The sequence below is a fragment of the Orcinus orca genome, chromosome 6, assembly GCF_937001465.1.
Source record: "Orcinus orca chromosome 6, mOrcOrc1.1, whole genome shotgun sequence".
Classification (NCBI taxonomy): Eukaryota; Metazoa; Chordata; class Mammalia; order Artiodactyla; family Delphinidae; genus Orcinus; species Orcinus orca.
Genome location: NC_064564.1, coordinates 103,594,790 through 103,614,670, shown reverse-complemented (window position 1 = coordinate 103,614,670; position 19,881 = coordinate 103,594,790). Strand labels below are relative to the sequence as shown.

General features: G+C 41.6%; 1 protein-coding gene across 6 annotated transcripts in view; it reads left to right on the top strand.

The window, feature by feature from the left end:
* ASTN2 (astrotactin 2) overlaps nucleotides 1-19,881 on the top strand; it is a 917,697-nt gene that overhangs the window by 411,937 nt on the left and 485,879 nt on the right. For all 6 annotated transcript variants that reach the window (XM_049711017.1, XM_049711016.1, XM_049711015.1 and 3 more), the window contains one exon: nucleotides 9,912-10,079. In XM_049711017.1, coding sequence (XP_049566974.1) covers nucleotides 9,912-10,079 — 168 coding nt within the window. The remainder of the gene's footprint in view (nucleotides 1-9,911; nucleotides 10,080-19,881) is intronic.

Here is a 19,881-nt window from a genome sequence, read left to right as displayed (position 1 = left end):
TTAAATTTTGCAGGTACTTCATTTCACTCTCTGGTGTGGCAACTCCCTGCCACACACCTTTGCCCCTTCACACTGAGTCCCTCTGGCATCTCTAGTCATCCACATCACAAGCCCATGGGGTGAACAAGAGCTCAGGAGCCACGATAGCAAACTTCAAGTTTTACTTTGGAACTAGGGAGACACTGAAGGGCTAGTCTTGTGTTCTGGCTCCCACAGGCTGAAAAAAACTAAACTTTGGGATCAATGAGGAAGCATTTCTACTTCACAATTCCATCATAAACTAAGCTGAACTTTCCTCTAGTCAAGCATGGAATTTTTTTTTAATATCTTTATTGGAGTATAATTGCTTTGCAATGGTGTGTTAGTTTCTGCTTTATAACAAAGTGAATCAGTTATACATATACATATGTTCCCATATCTCTTCCCTCTTGCGTCTCCCTCCCTCCGACCCTCCCTATCCCACCCCTCTAGGTGGTCACAAAGCACCGAGCTGATCTCCCTGTGCTATGCGGCTGCTTCCCACTAGCTATCTATTTTACGTTTGGTAGTGTATATATGTCCATGCCACTCTCTCACTTTGTCACAGCTTACCCTTCCCCCTCCCCATATCCTCAAGTCCATTCTCTAGTAGGTCTGTGTCTTTATTCCCATCTTACCCCTAGGTTCTTCATGACCTTTTTCTTTTTTTTTTTTTCCTTAGATTCCATATATATGTGTTAGCTTACAGTATTTGTTTTACTCTTTCTGACTTACTTCACTCTGTATGACAGACTCTAGGTTCATCCACCTCACTACAAATAACTCAATTTTGTTTCTTTTTATGGTTGAGTAATATTCCATTGTATATATGTGCCACATCTTCTTTATCCATTCATCCGGTGATGGACACTTAGGTTGCTTCCATCACCTGGCTATTGTAAATAGAGCTACAATGAACATTTTGGTACATGACTCTTTTTGAATTATGGTTTTCTCAGGGTATATGCCCAGTAGTGGGATTGCTGGGTCGTATGGTAGTTTTATCTGTACTTTTTTAAGGAACCTCCATACTGTTTTCCATAGTGGCTGTATCAATTTATGTTCCCACCAGCAGTGCAAGAGTTCTCTTTTCTCCACACCCTCTCTAGCATTTATTGTTTCTAGATTTTTTGATGATGGCCATTCTGACTGGTGTGAGATGATATCTCATTGTAGTTTTGATTTGCATTTCTCTAATGATTAATGATGTTGAGCATTCTTTCATGTGTTTGTTGGCAATCTGTATATCTTCTTTGGAGAAATGTCTATTTAGGTCTTCTGCCCAGTTTTGGATTGGGTTGTTTGTTGTTTTGTTATTGAGCTGCATGAGCTGCTTATAAATTTTGGAGATTAATCCTTTGTCAGTTGCTTCATTTGCAAATATTTCTCCCATTCTGAGGGTTGTCTTTGGTCTTGTTTATGCTTTCCTTTGCTGTGCAAAAGCTTTGGAGTTTCATTAGGTCCCATTTGTTTATTTTTGTTTTTATTTCCATTTCTGTAAGAGGTGGGTCAAAAAGGATCTTGCTGTGATTTATGTCATAGAGTGTTCTGCCTATGTTTTCCTCTAAGAGTTTGATAGTTTCTGGCCTTACATTTACATCTTTAATCCATTTTGAGCTTATTTTTGTGTATGGTGTTAGGGAATGTTCTAATCTCATACTTTTACATGTACCTGTCCAGTTTTCCCAGCACCACTTATCGAAGAGGCTGTCTTTTCTCCACTGTATATTCTTGCCTCCTTTATCAAAGATAAGGGGACCATACGTGCATGGGTTTATCTCTGGGCTTTCTATCCTGTTCCATTGATCTGTATTTCTGTTTTTGCACCAGTACCATACTGTCTTGATTACTGTAGCTTTCTAGTGTAGTCTGAAGTCAGGGAGCCTGATTCCTCCAGCTCCATTTTTCTTTCTCAAGATTGTGTTGGCTATTCAGGGTCTTTTGTGTTTCCATACATATTGTGAAATTTTTTGTTCTAGTTCTGTGAAAAATGCCAGTGGTAGTTTGATAGGGATTGCATTGAATCTGTAGATTGCTTTGGGTAGTAGAGTCATTTTCACAATGTTGATTCTTCCAATTGAAGAACATGGTATATCTCTCCATCTCTTTGTATCATCTTTAATTTCTTTCATCAGTGTCTTATAATTTTCTGCATACAGGTCTTTTGTCTCCTTAGGTAGATTTATTCCTAGATATTTTATTCTTTTTGTTGCAGTGGTAAATGGGAGTGTTTTCTTAATTTCATTTTCAAATTTTTCATCATTAGTGTATAGGAATGCCAGAGATTTCTGTGCATTAATTCTGTATCCTGCTACTTTACCAAATTCATTGATTATCTTTAGTAGTTTTCTGGTAGCATCTTTGGGATTCTCTATGTATAGTATCATGTCATCTGCAAACAGTGACAGCTTTACTTCTTTTCCAATGTGGATTCCTTTTATTTCTTTTTCTTCCTTGATTGCTGTGGCTAGAACTTCCAAAACTATGTTGAATAATAGTGGAAATAGTGGGCAACCTTGTCCTGTTCCTGATCTTAGTGGAAATGCTTTCAGTTTTTCACCATTGAGGACGATGTTGGCTGTGCGTTTGTCATATATAGCCTTTATTATGTTGAGGAAAGTTCCCTCTATGCCTGCTTTCTGCAGGGTTTTTATCATAAATCGGTGTTGAATTTTGTCGAAAGCTTTCTCTGCATCTATTGAGATGATCATATGGTTTTTCTCCTTCAGTTTGTTAACATGCTGTATCACGTTGAATGATTTTCCTATATTGAAGAATCCTGGCATTCCTGGGATAAACCCCACTTGATCATGGTGTATGATCCTTTTAATGTGGTGTTGGATTCTGTTTGCTAGTATTTTGTTGAGGATTTTTGCATCTATGTTCATCAGTGATATTGGCCTGTAGTTTTCTTTCTTTGTGACATCTTTGTCTGGTTTTGGTATCAGGGTGATGGTGGCCTCGTAGAATCAGTTTGGGGGAGTGTTCCTCTGTCTGCTATATTTTGGAAGAGTTTGAGAAGGATAGGTGTTAGCTCTTCTCTAAATGTTTGGTAGAATTCGCCTGTGAAGACACCTGGTTCTGGGCTTTTGTTTGTTGGAAGATTTTTTAATCACAGTCTCAATTTCAGTGCTTGGAATTGGTCTGTTCATATTTTCTATTTCTTCCTGGTTCAGTCTCGGCAGGTTGTGCATTTCTAAGAATTTGTCCATTTCTTCCAGGTTGTCCATTTTATTGGCATAGAGTTGCTTGTAGTAATCTCTCATGATCTTTTGTATTTCTGCAGTGTCGGTTGTTACTTCTCCTTTTTCATTTCTAATTCTATTGATTTGAGGCTTCTCCCTTTTTTTCTTGATGAGTCTGGCTAATGGTTTATCAATTTTGTTTATCTTCTCAAAGAACCAGCTTTTAGTTTTATTGATCTTTGCTATTGTTTCCTTCATTTCTTTTTTATTTCTAATCTTATCTTTATGATTTCTTTCCTTCTCTGACTTTGGGGGTTTTTTGTTCTTCTTTCTCTAATTGTGTTAGGTGCAAGGTTAGGTTGTTTATTTGAGATATTTCCAGTTTCTTAAGGTAGGATTGTATTGCTATAGAGTTCCCTCTTAGAACTGCTTTTGCTGTATCCCATAGGTTTTGGATCGTCTTGTCTCCATTGTCATTTGTTTCTAGGCATTTTTTTATTTCCTCTTTGATTTCCTCAGTGATCACTTCGTTATTAAGTTGTGTATTGTTTAGCCTCCATGTGTTTGTATTTTTTACAGATTTTTTCCTGTAATTGATATCTAGTCTCATAGCGTTGTGGTCGGAAAAGATACTTGATACAATTTCAATTTTCTTAAATTTACCAAGGCTTGATTTGTGACCCAAGATATGATCTATCCTGGAGAATGTTCCTTGAGCACTTGAGAAAAATGTGTATTCTGTTGTTTTTGGATGGAATGTCTTATAAATATCCCTCTTGTTTAATGTATCATTTAAAGCTTGTGTTTCCTTATTTATTTTCATTTTGGATGATCTGTCCATTGGTGAAAGTGGGGTGTTAAAGTTCCCTACTATGAATGTGTTACTGTCGATTTCCCCTTGTATGGCTGTTAGTATTTGCCTTATGTATTGAGGTGCTCCTGTGTTGGGTGCATAAATATTTACAATTGTTATATCTTCTTCTTGGATCGATCCCTTGATCATTATGTAGTGTCCTTCTTTTTCTCTTGTAATAGTCTTTATTTTAAAGTCTGTTTTGTCTGATATGAGAATTGCTACTCCAGCTTTCTTTTGGTTTCCATTTTCATGGAATATCTTTTTCCATCCCCTCACTTTCAGTCTGTATGTGCCCCTAGGTCTGAAGTGGGTCTCTTGTAGACAGCATATATATGGGTCTTGTTTCTGTATCCATTCAGCCAGTCTGTGTCTTTTGGTGGGAGCATTTAATCCATTTACATTTAAGGTAATTATTGATATGTATGTTCCTATTCCCATTTTCTTAATTGTTTTGTGTTTGTTATCGTAGGTCTTTTCCTTCTCTTGTGTTTCTTGCCTAGAGAAGTTCCTTTAGCGTTTGTTGTAAAGCTGGTTTTGTGGTGCTGAACTCTCTCAGCTTTTGCTTGTCTTTAAAGGTTTTAATTTCTCCATCAAATCTGAATGAGATCCTTGCTGGGTAATCTTGGTCGTAGGTTTTTGTCCTTCATCACTTTAAATGTGTCCTGCCACTCCCTTCTGGCTTGCAGAGTTTCTGCTGAAAGATCAGCTGTTAACCGTATGGGGATTCCCTTGTGTGTTATTTGTTGTTTTTCCCTTGCTGCTTTTAATATTTGTTCTTTGTATTTAATTTTTGATAGTTTGATTAATATGTGTCTTGGTGTGTTTCTCCTTGGATTTATCCTGTATGGGACTCTCTGTGCTTCCTGGACTTGATTAACTATTTCCTTTCCCATATTAGGGAAGTTTTCAACTATAATCTCTTCAAATATTTTCTCAGTCCCTTTCTTTTTCTTTTCTTTTTCTGAGACCCCTATAATTCTAATGTTGGTGCGTTTAATGTTGTCCCAGAGGTCTCTGAGACTGTCCTCAGTTCTTTTCATTCTTTTTTCTTTATTCTGCTCTGCAGTAGTTATTTCCACTATATTATCTTCCAGGTCACTTCTCCGTTCTTCTGCCTCAGTTATTCTGCTATTGATCCCATCTAGAGTATTTTTTAATTCATTTATTGTGTTGTTCATTGTTGCTTGCTTCCTCTTTAGTTCTTCTAGGTCCTTGTTAAATGTTTCTTGCATTTTCTTTATTCTATTTCCAAGGTTTTGGATCATCTTTACTATCATTACTCTGAATTCTTTTTCAGGTAGACTGCCTATTTCCTCTTCATTTGTTAGGTCTGGTGGGTTTTTATCTTGCTCCTTCATCTGCTGTGTGTTTTTCTGTCTTCTCATTTTGCTTATCTTACTGTGTTTGGGGTCTCCTTTTTGCAGGCCGCAGGCTTGTAGTTCCCATTGTTTTTGGTGTCTGTCCCCAGTGGCTAAAGTTGGTTCAGCGGGTTGTGTAGGCTTCCTGGTGGAGGGGACTAGTGCCTGTGTTCAGGTGGATGAGGCTGGATCTTGTCTTTCTGGTGGTCAGGTCCACATCTGGTGGTGTGTTTTGGGGTGTCTGTGGCCTTATTATGATTTTAGACAGCCTCTCTGCTAATGGATGGTGCTGTGTTCCTGTCTTGCTAGTTGTTTGGCATAGGGTGTCCAGCACTGTAGCTTGCTGGTCGTTGGGTGAAGCTGGATCTTGGTGTTGAGATGGAGATCTCTGGGAGATTTTCGCCGTTTGATATTACATGGAGCTGGGAGGTCTCTTGTGGACCAGTGTCCTGAAGTTGACTCTCCCACCTCAGAGGCACAGCACTGACTGACTCCTGGCTGCAGCACCAAGAGCCTTTCATCCACACGGCCTGTCTGTTGTGAAGCAGTTGTACCTTTATTCTGATGACAATGCGAAAGACTTATTAAAGAGTTCCTTCCCTTTGGCACTTATAATAACATCACCTCTGGGAGTTGATTTCTAGTGTATGGACCCTGTTGGCTCCCAAACGTCGATTTGTTGCTCCAACTTTCAAGCTCTGGGGAAGCTGGTGCCACTTTGGGGAATTTTGAAGGGAAAGATCCTCAGGACAAGCTGTCCCGGCAGCTGCTAGGGCCTTACCCCCAAATTCCCCAACCAGGGCCGGCTGGCCACAAGTAGCAAGGCTCCTGGCTGGCTGCGCCAACATTTGTTAAGAGTCCAAGCTCGTGCTGCTCACCGCACTACAGGACAGTAAATCAAGGAATGAGTTGCTGGGGCGAGGAATAGTGACTTTGTTCAGAAATCCAGCAGACCGAGAAGATGGTGGCCTCACGTCCCACAGAACCATCTTGCCTGAGTTAAAATCAGGCTCCTTTTATCAAGCATGGAATTTTGATTTCATTATTTCATTAAGCAGATAGTCACCAAGCTCCTAATATGTGCAAAGCCTTTTTACTGAGAGCTGGATTGCAACGGAGTAACGAACGAATCCTTCCCTGCAGGAGATCACAACCTATTAGAGAAAGCAAAAGCCCTTCAACACTATAGGAACACACTGAAGGGGGATGCACAGACTCCCAGAGGAGGAGGAGAAAGACCAAGGAAGTCACCTCTGCCTGATACCCAACCAAAGCTCCAATTCTCAAGACCGTCTGGAATAATGGGCAGGTCCCAGCTTTGAATGCTGAGAAACCTGGGTTCAGTTTCCCCTTTGGCCACTGAATAGTTGTGCAAGTTTGGCTAAGTCAACATCTCTCTGAACTTCACGTTGTCCTTCTGTAAAAGCAGGGACATACCCATGCTGCAAGGCTCTTGTAAGGATTAAGTGAGCATTCATCCCAGGATCTGGACCAGAGAGTGCGTTCAAAGGATGGTAACTTCCTTGTGTCATTAAACCAACAGTATACCTAGGCGTAGTATCTTTGTAAGGAAGCTGAGGATAACCTGCTCTCGAGTGAGTCACTTCCAATGAGAATCATATTTCTCATGTTTGAAAAGATCTGTTAACCAGTATTGCATTCAGAGCTTCCAAGCTCATAAGAAATCCAAGTAGTAATGAAAATAGCTCCAGCAAGTTGAGATTCCCCCATGTGCCAGGGACTTCACGTACTATAGTGGATGTTGTAATGCTGCTTCCAAATCTCTCATTAGAACAGGGGCACTCATTCCCCCAGCCACCTGGAATGTTGACGGTTGACCGCTCTCTCTCAGTCTTCCTTGGAGAAGTGCCCTCCATTAAAAGGGACCACTTCATCCAAGTTTATGTCCCTTCCCCAGGGATGTCTTATGGCCTATGACTGGCTCTGTGGGGATACGAAGACCTGACACCCTTATCTTGATTTGGAACAACTCAGAAGGACCATCTTAGTTCCAGGGCTTCCCGTGGGATCAGCTGAGGGCTTTGCTACAACGGCATGGCGATCTACCTTCTCCCTCTGCCCAACCCCTCTTTGCTCATGCCCTCACAAGAGAACACCCCAAAAAACCTCCTGCATGTCAGTCTCTGCCATTAAGAGTGATTTCTGGTGCACCTGACCTAAGACAAATGCATTGTCTCATTAAATCCTTATCTTTTTTTAACCCTGTGAAGGGGAAATCAGTATTCACAGCTTTCACAGGATATAACTGAGGATTTGTTTTCCTGTCCAAGTTTACAGAGCTGGTGGGTAGCGGAGTGAAGATCTGAATACATATCTTGCTGACTCTATTCTCTTTATCCCTGTGCTGTGTAGCTTTCCTAAAGTAGTGGGATTAGCCAAACTCAGCCCTGGGACATAATTCAATATCCATCCCTCAGTCTTTAGTGAGAATAAATACAAGAATTATCCACTTAAACAGCATGACTGTGCTTTTTAAAAGAAAAATCTGTAGTTGATACTGACGTTCAGTGCCTTGCACAAGGACCCATGTGACATGTTTCTGCTCGGGCTTAGTTCCAGAGGGGAAAATATGGCTTTGGAGATCGATTTGCATATCTCCCCTTGCCAGAAATTTAAAATATGGAATCCAACAGACTTCTTCTTTTTTTGCTTTAGCTGCCAAGGATTTTAAGGCCAACTTCAAATGTGGTCATTTCCTTTTCTCCCAGCCAGATGCTATCTACTCCCAATGCTTTGCACATAGAGTCCTCTTTCATCCTCACCAAAACCATATCGTCCACTGTGCTTTTATTTAGGAACTCATTCTATACGATGATATAAATCATAACATGTGTACGACTTAGAGAAGATAACATTGCCTGCCATGCCCATATCCTTTCCAGGGAATCTTAGATCCTCAGGGCAGCCAGGTAGGGTTTGATGTGGCCCTGCCTCTCTGACCATTGCCCATTGGACCACAGCTGGGTACCAGAGGCAAGACGAACCCGACCATTGGTTAGCCAGCAGGGTCTGATGGGACCTGACAAAGAGGTTGCTGCCAAACCCACAGGATGTCTATTAATTGAGTCCCTCTTTGGAACATTTAAATTGCCTACATGGAAAGATTTTGTTGCTTGGTAGTGAGGTAGAGAGAAGCAGATGTAGGGAGAGAAGCCAAGTCATGCTAATTTTGAAACAATTTAAGATCTCCTTCTGCTGAGGTCTCTAGATCTGCCATAAATCTAGAACCACTCTCCAAGTCCAGCTTTGAGGAACCTGGTCCTATTTGAACTCCTTTTTTCCATTTCCCTCTGTGAAATTCTACCTTCACTATATTGCGACATATATACACTCAGCATTTACACCCAATATGCAGCCACCCTGAATGGGCTTCTGCTCCTTGACCCCAAAGAATATATGTAATATATGTATGTGTATATATGTATGTAACCCGTATATGACTGTGTAAGTGTGTATGTGCGTGTGTGGAGGGGGGGTGTTTTGTTTGGCCTACACAAGCTTTCAAGAACAAATTTAAACCATCATTTCCAAATTGGTTGATTACAATAAAAATGTAAATTTTCAGCCTCTCCTGATGAAAACCTGAAGTCCTTGCACCACTTACCTTTAGACCCATTTGACAAGAGCTGGCTAGAGCTGAGTTGCACCTGCTTCATTTTCATAGAGCCTTTAGTACCCAGTTCACCCCAAACTCCATCTTTCCTTATTATATCCCAACATTAAGGCATCTTCCATTGCATAAGTGCTGCTTTTCTTTTAAAGGTGCTACAGATTTCTTTGAATCCATCTCTCTCTCTCTCTTTCTTTCTCTCTCTCTCATACAATAAAACAAAACAAAACGCAACCAAGGCCAGGGGGCCAGCATGCTATTTCCCTTATACTCAGCCAGTGCTTCCGAGGGATATAATCTGCCTCCCCCCTGTGGGGTATTAGTGAGTGACCCCTGTTCCAAGGGGGATGCCTGGGTGACAGAAACAAAAGCTTTTTTTATATTTTAAATTTGAATGTTTCATCATTCTTTACTAGGACAAATGAGGCACTGGCTAAGCACTTTATCTACATTGATTTATTTCATTTTCGCAACAATGAGGTGGGTTCCGTTACTATTCCTATTTACCGATGATGTAGCCAAGGCCCAGAGGCATTGAGTGACTTGTCCAAAGTCCATGGCCGGTAAAGGTGGATCCAGGATTTGAACCCAAGTCTCTCTCAGTCCTAAGGGCCTGACCCTTAAGCACTAGGCTGAACTGCCTCTCACGTCTGACTTGTCTGTCTTCACTGGCTGCTGACACCATGACTGGCACATTGTAAATGCTCTGCGAATGTGTGTAGCTAAGCGAGAACAGAGGACCTGGGGTCGCAGGGCGGATGGCTTGTGTGCACCTGTCTCTGTTCCTGCCCTGCAGCATCAGTGGCATGACACCTGTACCCTAAAATCGTGGAGAAAGTAGCTCTCTCTCTGTTTCCCCACAGGGAGCAGCTTTGTGGTGAGTGAAGGGAGCTACCTGGACATCTCCGACTGGTTAAACCCGGCCAAGCTGTCCCTGTATTACCAGATCAACGCCACCTCCCCATGGGTGAGGGACCTCTGCGGACAGAGGACCACAGATGCCTGTGAGCAGCTCTGCGACCCAGAAACCGGTGAGCCATGAGCAGGGATGGGGATAGAGGGAGGGAGGGTGTCGGCTGGAAGATGGTCTGCACTCCTTCTGCCTGAAGAATCATGGCTTCTGAGTGATTGACAAGGGGCTTTATGTAAAGGTCCATCAATCCCACTGGGGGTTAAACTATGTGCTGCCATTGCCGGACAACAAAGCAAATACTTATAAAACCACAGCATCTCAGAAAGGACCACAGAGAACATCTAGTCCAATTTCAGCAAAGCAAAGTGTCTGAATGTCACCAGACATCCCTGAGCTCAGATCCTGTCTATCAGTACCTTTCACTATCTGGGTATTCTTTATCATTTTTTTTTCATCTTTATTGAAATATAATTGACATATAACATTGTATAAGTTTAAGGTGTACAATGTGATGATTTAATACACATATAAATGATTATAGCAATAAGGTTCATTAACACTTCCATCACCTTACTTTTTTTGTGTATGTGGTGATAGCATTTAAGATCTACTCTCTTAGGAGTTTTCCACATGTAATACCATATGGTTAACTGTTCACCATTCTGTACATTAGATCCCCAGAACTTTTTCACCTTAAATGGGGAGATGTTGGCTGTAGGGTACAAACTAGCTGGGCATTCCTTAGCAAGATACTTTCCCTCTCTGAGTACTAGAGAAGGAAAGTAGCATCTAACTCACAAGCCTGTTGTTAGGATTAAATGGGATAATGTATGGAAATCTCCTAGTATACTCATTTATTCATTCATTTGGTAGATATTTATTGAGTAGCCGGGCACTTTTCTAGGCATTGGTGACATAGCAGTGAACAAAAAAGGCAAAATCTCTGTCCTAATTAAGTTCATATTCTACAGAGACATTATATTTACACTGCCTGAGAAGATAGCCACTAGCCACCTGTGGCTGTTTAAATTTAAGTTAATTAAAATTAAATAAAAGTAAACATTTCCTCAGCCACGTTAGCCACATTTCAAGTGCTCCATAGCTAATGTGTCCAGTGGTTACCTCTTGGAGGACTCGGGACATTACCATCACTGCAGAAAGTTCTGTGGGACAGTGCTGCAATAGACAAACAGGTAAATGTGGATATACTGTGTCAGGGGATGATAAATGCTGGGGGGAGAGCACGAAGCATAAGGGATGCTGAGCTGGGAGTAGGGGTGGAGTTGTTATTACAGAAAGAGTGGTCAGGGAAGTCTTCTCCAAGGTGGTAACATTTGAGCCGGCGCTTTAAGATGGAGACGGTGGAAGCCATGCTTAACATCTGGGGGGAAAGCATTCTAGGCAGAGGGAATAGCAAGGGACAGCCTCTGCAGCAGGAGCACAGGAAGATCCCATTGATTCAGCACTAGCAGGAAGACCAGTGTGGTTGGAGGGGAGAGAGAGAGAAGTTAGGGTGCAAACTTGAAAAGAAGCTTGGGAAGGGGGTGGTGATGGGGGGAGGTTGGAAGGCCTTATATAGGAAAAGGACTTTGGATGTTACTCTGAGTGAGATGAGAAGTCATTGGAGGATTCTGAGCAAAGGAGCAACATGATCTGACCTACATTTTAACAGGACTACTCTGACTGTTGTGTGACAAATCAACTTAGAGGGCGTTCAAGGGCACTGTTTTTCCAATGTAGACAGGAGTTGGTAGTGGCTGGGAACACAGGGATTAGGGGAGAAGATGGTGATAAATGATCAAATTCTGGATATATTTAGAGTGTAGACTTGACAGAACTTGTTATTGTATATGGAAGATGAGAAATAAAGAGGAGTCAAAGATGATTCCAAATCATTCAGTCTGAACAGTGACATGACGGACTTATCATTTGTTGAGTCAGAAGCTGCTGTAGGCGGGTCAGGGCTGAGGTGAAGGGGATGGAGACTGCCATTTTGGGTATTAGTTCAAGATGACTCCTAAACATCAGGTAGAGATGAGAAATAGGCATTTGAATCCAAGAGTCTTATTCAAAGAAGAGGTCTTCGCAGGAGATAGAAATTTGTGAGTCAACAACATACGGACACTGTTAACCCCAAAGACACCATCTGATCTACAGTTATTGCTTAGTAAATGGACAGCATCTTACTCATAGCTGCTGCCCAATAGCTACTAATGTCCACAAACAGGGAAATAGGAGTTAGAGAGGAGAAAAGCTTACTGAGATCACAAAGCAAGTTAGAAATGAAGCTGGCATTAGAACCCCAGTTCCCCTTCTCCCCGTCCTGTGCTCTTCCCTACAACTCATACTGGTATATTTTTTTCTGCAATTTCACCTGCCTCTCCATTGACAAGATTCTGGCCATCTTGCCTGAAAATCTCACTGTACTGATGCCGTGAGGAAGGCTCTGTAGAGCTGAGGAGACTCAGTGGCCCAGGCCAAGAGTTTGCTTTCTCTACCCAAATTCTCTTCCGCTTCTCCATGGGGCAAGCAATTCGGGAGTAAGGAGAGGGATTCTCCAGGCTAACCCCTGTGTCTCTGCAGAATCAGGCAGGGACTAGGCTTTCTAACCATCATTCCCTCCTTATCCTTTAGTTGGGAGCCTATATTCAGACACATTTTTCCAGCCTTTACATAGGCCTACTGGGGAAGCTATTCAGAAGATGTGATGCAACTCTAGTGTACCATTGGACCAGACAGCTGAATCTTCTTTCTCTTAATTAAAACATTTAGACTTTAAGGCACTGACACCCTAAGCAGTATCCCCTTACCCCCAACACACACACACAGACACACACACACGCACACGTACACACACACACACACACACACATACGCACGCACTCAGCCCCTTAGAGTTGAAGATGTTGCTAGAATCCACTGGGTTGACCTTCTCAATTTTATCACTGATGATACTGATACCCAGAGAAGAAAGATAAAAGGAACAAAGTCACACACACAGGTGGCAGAGCCAGGATTCAAACCTAGGATCCTGTGCTCCTAACCAATGCTTCTCAAGCCCTCAGTAGGTCTACAGTGAGGCCTGAGATTCTACTTCCCTAAAAGGCCGTCAGCTCTTGCCGATATTTCTGACCCAGGTACTACCCTTGGTACAGCAAGGCTCTAAACTATTCTACCCAAATAGTCCTCTCATGTTCTAAACAAACAGCGAGAGGCCCAGTCACCGTATTTGTTAATTCATTATTTATCTTGACAAAATCATGCTTACTTTTATCACTTTATCTCCTGTCTCTATTTGTCACATACCGTGGGCTCTAGGTCCACTGATACCCGCACTTCGCTGAAGGCACCATGCCTTTTCATGCCTGCGTCCCTTTCATGGGCTGTTTTCCTCCCCCTTGAAATGTCTTTCTCCTCCTTTTACTTGGAGACCAGGGGCTCTTTTTGTTGTTGTTTTGGGTTTTTTTGTTTGTTTGTTTTTTTTTGCGGTACACGGCCCTCTCACTGTTGTGGCCTCTCCCGTTGCGGAGCACAGGCTCCGGACGCGCAGGCTTAGCGGCCATGGCTCACGGGCCCAGCCGCTCCACGGCATGTGGGATCCTCCCGGACCGGGGCACGAACCCGTGTCCCCTGCATCAGCAGGCGGACTCTCAACCACCGTGCCACCAGGGAAGCCCCAGGGCTCTTTTTATTTCCATTTCATGAAGCCCAAACATCCTTCCTCTCAGAGGCATTCATGACTCGCCACCCCCAGCCCTGACCAAATTCAGGGGTCCTCCTCTCTGCTCTCATAGCCTCCGTGCCTCCCTGTGTTATAGTCCTTGCCCCTGGGCGGTCATTGTTCTTTCCTCGTCTGGATCTACCACCAGACTGTAAGCTTTGCTAGGGGCTGGAGAGGGGGATTCAAAGCATGTGTTTTGCTCATCTGTGTATCTTTAAAACTTATCGTTATACTGACATATAAAAAAAAAAAAATGAAAGGGGGAAGGAGGGGGGAAGGAGGGAGGAAGGAAGGAAATTTCCCTTCCCATGCTCCTTGAAAAATTTGTATTCACCAATTTTCAGCTTCTTCCTCCATACCCACTTACATATAAACTCAGATTAAATATTTTCCAGCACTAGAGAAATTGGGTCACCAAGAGCTGTCCAGTAACCACACCAGCTAGAGAGTCTCACCCTCCCATTCAGCTACATACATTCCCAAGAACATTCCCCTTTGCATTCTCCTCTCTGCTCACATTCACCATCCTCCCACCCCCCAAACACCCTATGCAGAGTTTTACCTTCTGACTAGAGTTCAGGCTCTTCCCTCTACCTGAAATTTCTTCTATCCTTTAATTATCTACTTTCCAAAATTCTATTTACTTAATTACCTCTCATTTCCTCTCTGTAGAATGGATGACTTCTACAGTATCACCAGAGTTTTCTGTTGACTAGAAATTTGATTAAAACGTGAGTTATTATTTGGAAACTGCAACGCTAAAATGTAAGCTCCTTCCAGCTTACTGCTGTATCTTATTTATCCTTCAGCAGAGCACCTTGCTGTTGCAAATCACAAGACATAAATGGATGGGGTGATCTACACATAAGGAGTGGAAATAGGAACATAAGTTCCCTGAATATATTTTCATGGAGCTTGATTCAAACCCACTATGTAAAATTTATTTCAGTTTGTTAAATACGTTCAAGCAATATTTTCTTAATTCCACAAATGCATTAAGTCTTGTGTGTCAAGTGCTATGAGAAATCACAGACAAACTGGACAATGTTCCTGCCTTCATGGATTTCACATTTTTGCAGGGATAAAAATAATACGCTCCTCTACAGCTATTATAAAAGACACAATGTAGAATAAATCAAGAACAGGCATTTATAGAGTACCTCATGCCTGGAGAAAAGGGAGAGATGTATTCTAGATGGGAATTTCAGGAGATCCATCATGGAAAAGATGACCTTTTAGCTGAGCCTTGTAGAATCAGTAGGGAGTATGAGTAAAAGGTGCTTGAGCAGAGGAATCTTGATGATGGAGAAAGAGAGGAAGTAAGTCTAGAGTGATTCCCAGAACCAGAGAGCAGCATAGCTGGGCTGGCCTCTGGAGAATGTGCTGCACATGAGGTAGAGGAAGAGAACCAGGGGAGTGGAAGGAGATAAGGTTGGAAAGGTGGGGTGAAGAGAGCTCACAGAAAGATGAGGATCTGAAGATTCTGAGAACCACCAGGGATTTTAGGAAGGCTACATCGGCCACTGAAAAAGGGAAACTTGCCTTCTATCTATCCAGTTGTTTTAGGGAACATCTAACTGCCCAAGGGAATATCTGGGTGTTCTCTCCTCAACCTTCCACCAAGAATTAGAATTTGGGGAAGTCATGGAAAAACTAAACTCCCAAGCCCTGTACATATTCAGATCTTAGAGCTGACAGAAGTGGCTTAGCTTCCCTTAAATGAGCCCTTCCTTCTGTTGGGGGATCTATAGGGCTGAACTAAGTCATGGAGTCTAAGTACGGGTCATCATGCCTTAATGCTTTATTGGATGTGTCAGCAAGAAGGATCATTCTTCCCAGCTGACCAGAAAGGAGAAGGAAATTGGGGAGATAGTGTTGCTGAAGAATATATAATTGCCGTGATGTGTGAAGGAGCCTGGTCAAGGTTTCCTGCCTCTGTGCCGAAGTCCAGCTCAGGTGTGTTTGTCCAGGGATTTCAATAATTAGTACCACCTGCAGGGCCGATTATGGAATTGATTCCAGAGTGTGCTGGAGCTGGCTTGTATGGAGTTAAAATCTGAGTTTATATATAGGTGGATATAGAGGAAGAAACTGAAAGTTGGTGAATTCGATTTTTTCAAGGAGCCTAGGGAGGGAAATTTCCTTCCTTTCTCTCTCCTTCTCTCCCTCCCTCCCTCCCTCCCTTTCTTCCTCCTTTCATTATTTTCTGTGAACTCATGAGAGTCGATTGTTACCATCTCATCCCAGCTCTTTGTTCAGTTCTGTCATGCAGGTAGCTTGGAAATTGGCTGTGATGAGAGTATTTATACCCAACAAAATTGGTAAATGTTACAAATCATGGCTTATTTTCTTTGGAAAGTCAATCATTAAGCATTTGCCACCGTAACAGTGGATGGGATGAGAACAAACTAATCAAGGACCAAGGCAAAGAAGAGTCTCAGTGATGGCTCAGAGAAGGCTTGAAAATGTTGCCGGAGGGCGGCATCATGCTCCCTTCCAGAATAAACTACCGTTACTCTGCAGCTCTCTGAAGACAGGAAGTGAACATTCAAGGACTACGTGCTATGGTGCGATCAAATGCAGCACCACACAGTCCAAATGATCAGGCCTTGACCTTAAGAATGGGGAGAGTGACATGGGTAAAGGGGATCAACTCTATGGTGATGGGTGGAAACTAAATTTTTGGTGGTGAGCATGTTGTAGCGTGTACAGAAATAGAAATACAATGTACACATGAAATGTATAGTGTTACAAACCAGTTACCTCAGTAAAAGTGATTTTAAAAATGTCATCATGGGTGAATCTTAGTGTGAAACAGCTTTGTTAAATTTCAGCAAATGGGTGGGGTATCATGTTACATTCTGTGTACAAAATCATTGACAGTATGGCCCCAACCACATGAGGCAGGTAGCTGCAGAACACTAACTCATCTAGTCACTAATTCTTTCACCTGTTCGTTTATTCATTCAAGCCTTTAGTGAACCAGAGTAGAATTGGAATATCCTTTGGAATCCTACAGAACTGGGTTCAAATGCTTGCCTTTCTGTTTACTGACTTTGGCAGGTCATTTAACATATCCAAGCCTCATTTTTACATATACAAAAAAAGGCAAATAATTCCCATTTTGCACAGTTGTTGTGAGAAGAAGATGAAAAATCACATTTAAAATGCACTTGGTACGGTACCTAATTTATGGTGGGCACTCAAAACATAGTGTCTACTGCTATATTTTATAATCAGTTATTTAGTCCATAGTGTCTTCACTTCATTAATTTAATAAACATTTCAATTAATTTAATAACTATTTTATGAAATACCTTTAGTTCAGCAATGCACAACTGTGCTAGATTATGTGAGAAGAAAGTAAGATACAGCCTCTGGCCTCTAAGACCTGACCACCTAATGAAGAAACTTGCAGTAACCTGGATGTTTCCATCTGCTGGCTTTTCATTTAGTCCTTGTGTGACTTTTAAATGTGTGCAATGAAAAAAGTCATAGGCTCTCAATCCTAGTGCCAGCTTTGCCACAGATTTGTCATTTGACCTTGGGTATGTCACGTATTGTGAACTTCATATTCCTTCTTTTCAACAAGGAGATCAGTGGAAACATAATTTTAATGCTAGAAAGGTCCCTAGCAATCATCTAGTCTGATGTATTGAGGGTCACGGAGGCTAAGCAAGTTGCCTGGTGTCACTCAGTCAATTAGTGGCAAGATACAAATTACAACCCTGAATAATTCCTAAGATATTTTCCAGCTTAAAATTCATGTTTCTATGACCTTTTAAGCACTAATAACTTAGAACATAAGTATGATTGAAACAATTTGTAAATGGCATTCAAAGCAGATTGAATTTTCTTTTCAAATTGATACAGATGTCAGTCATATTTGCCATCATATGCAGTTTATTTTCATGTCTTCAGCAGCCACTTTTCATTGCAATTGGATATGAAATGAGAATACAATGTGTGTAGTTATGTCCTATGTATGTCTTATAATGTACTAAATGTTTCCAGTTGTTTATAGATTGTTTCTGTTATTTGCTGATCCCTGTATTATTAACGTTTAAAGGGACACAAGGACTTCATGAAGTTGTAAAGACCAAGAATGCACAGAGAATAAGAATGTCTCTGCCTTGAAGGGGATTGTAGCATGGGGGGTTTCTAGGTAATATAGTAGATAACATGGGGTTTACGTTGGGTGGTGCTTAGTGAGATGTGCAGTTAAATAAGTTGAGATCTATCCAAAGAGAGCCAACTTTCTGGCAGACCAGAGAGGAGAAATTTATATATGAGAACATAAGTTTTATAAAGAGTTGACCTTTGCTCATCTCGTTTATTGCTGCGTACCAGGTACTGAAACAGTTCCTGCATCAATACATCTTTTCTTGAATGAATAAGTGAGTGAGTGAATGAATGAGTGAATGAATGAATGCATGAGAAGCAAGTTTCAGTTGCTGAAAGGTCAAGAGTTGGTTAGTGGGTTGGGTGTAGGGTTCTGGTGTCAAGACCAGGAGTAGCCCTAAGGGTGCTGACAGTGACATTTTGGCTAAGTGTGTTTTTGCTGAAGATTTTTTATCTGGGACAATTAACTCTCTGCTGAAAGTCACCTTCTCCCTTGATTCTTGACCTCAGAGTAAGCTCTGTCCTTTATCTGGTTAGGATCAGTCCATGTCCAACTATGCTGTTACCCCAGTGGACCTCAACTGGGGAAATCAGTCCTTCATAAAGTGAGCCACCGCTCCTCAGAATCCGTAATGCTGTCCACCTCACCATTCCTTGGTCCCGAACTGTCCTGGGAGATGCATTAAACAAAGCTCATCTAAACTGACTGTAAATTAATGAACCCAATGCCTTATTTTTCAGACATACAAGATAATGTAAACAAACTATCCAACACCATTTCCAACAAAAGACGTTCAAACAACAACAGACCAAGATTTTTCTGCTTAAATTCCGTGAAATGAATGTTAACCATAAAAGCACATTTATCACATCAGACTGATCCATTTGATGCCTTCATTATTTATTTATAGCAGATGAGGGTGTTAGACAGTGACCGAATATAGCTTATAGTTAAAAGAAGGAGGGTAGAATTTGGGTGAGCTATCAAGAGGTACCTGAATACAGGAACAGCATCTACTGTTTATTGTGTACTTGTTGTGTAACAGGTATCATGCTGAGACTGATTTAGGAACTCTCTTGGTCTTCATGAGAACACATCTAGGTGGTTATTATTGCTTCCATTTTCCATACTAGAAGCTGTGTCTTAAAGTAACTGATTGACATTCTCAGGGTCATATACTTACTAAGTGTCTCAGCTGGGATTTGGACCCAGACTGAGTGAGGAGCCTACTGTATTGAGAGTGAGTGTGTGAGCGGGTCTGCTTAGCCCAGAGAAGAGAGAGACATTCTGGCAGTCGCCCTGTGGTAGGTGTTTGCTGAGAATTCTCAGAGGCAGGCATAAATCCTTTGGACAAAGAATTTGCAGAATAAGTTGACCTGGAAAAAAATAAAAGGACCCGTTTAGGTTGGGGGTGAGGGAAACATGCAGAACCAGAGAGGTGAAACTGGGACAGCACTTATGAGTTGTAGGGAAACCATTTTTTATCTCTGTTTGGGAGTCTGGCTTTATCTGGTTTAAATGTGTTGTAAAATGTTATGTTGTGGAAGAGGGTTGAGGTCCTTGGAAAAGAACAATCTGTGTCAAAGATGAGGTCATAAAATTTCAGAGAGCCCATGACAGCAAGCCACAGGACTGCCTGCTCAAGCGCTGGGAAGGATGGGAAGGTTAGAATGGGCTGCAAAAGAGACTTTGAAAACATTTTCTTATTGGGAACATGCCAGTCCCACTGGAAGTTCAAGGCAGCCTTTACTTCTGAACTTGAAAGAAAGAGGTTGTGAGAACCTCATATTGTAAAGTTGCCTGGAGGAAGATAACCTGAGATGCGTCTCTGGTAATTATCTCCAGGAGAATTGTACCAATGAGGAAGAGGGCTCTCAGCTTCTAAAACTAGATTTTATCATCCAGAAAATAATCTACGGTCATTTAAATTAGAGTCTGTGTTTAATTTTAGCCAACAAATGTATTACAAAAATATATTTGCCCCCCCAAGAATGTTCTGTGTCCTACTATTAAAAAAAATAAATTCAGGAAGCTTCTAAATATATTTGTAATATCTTATGACCAATGGATTATAAA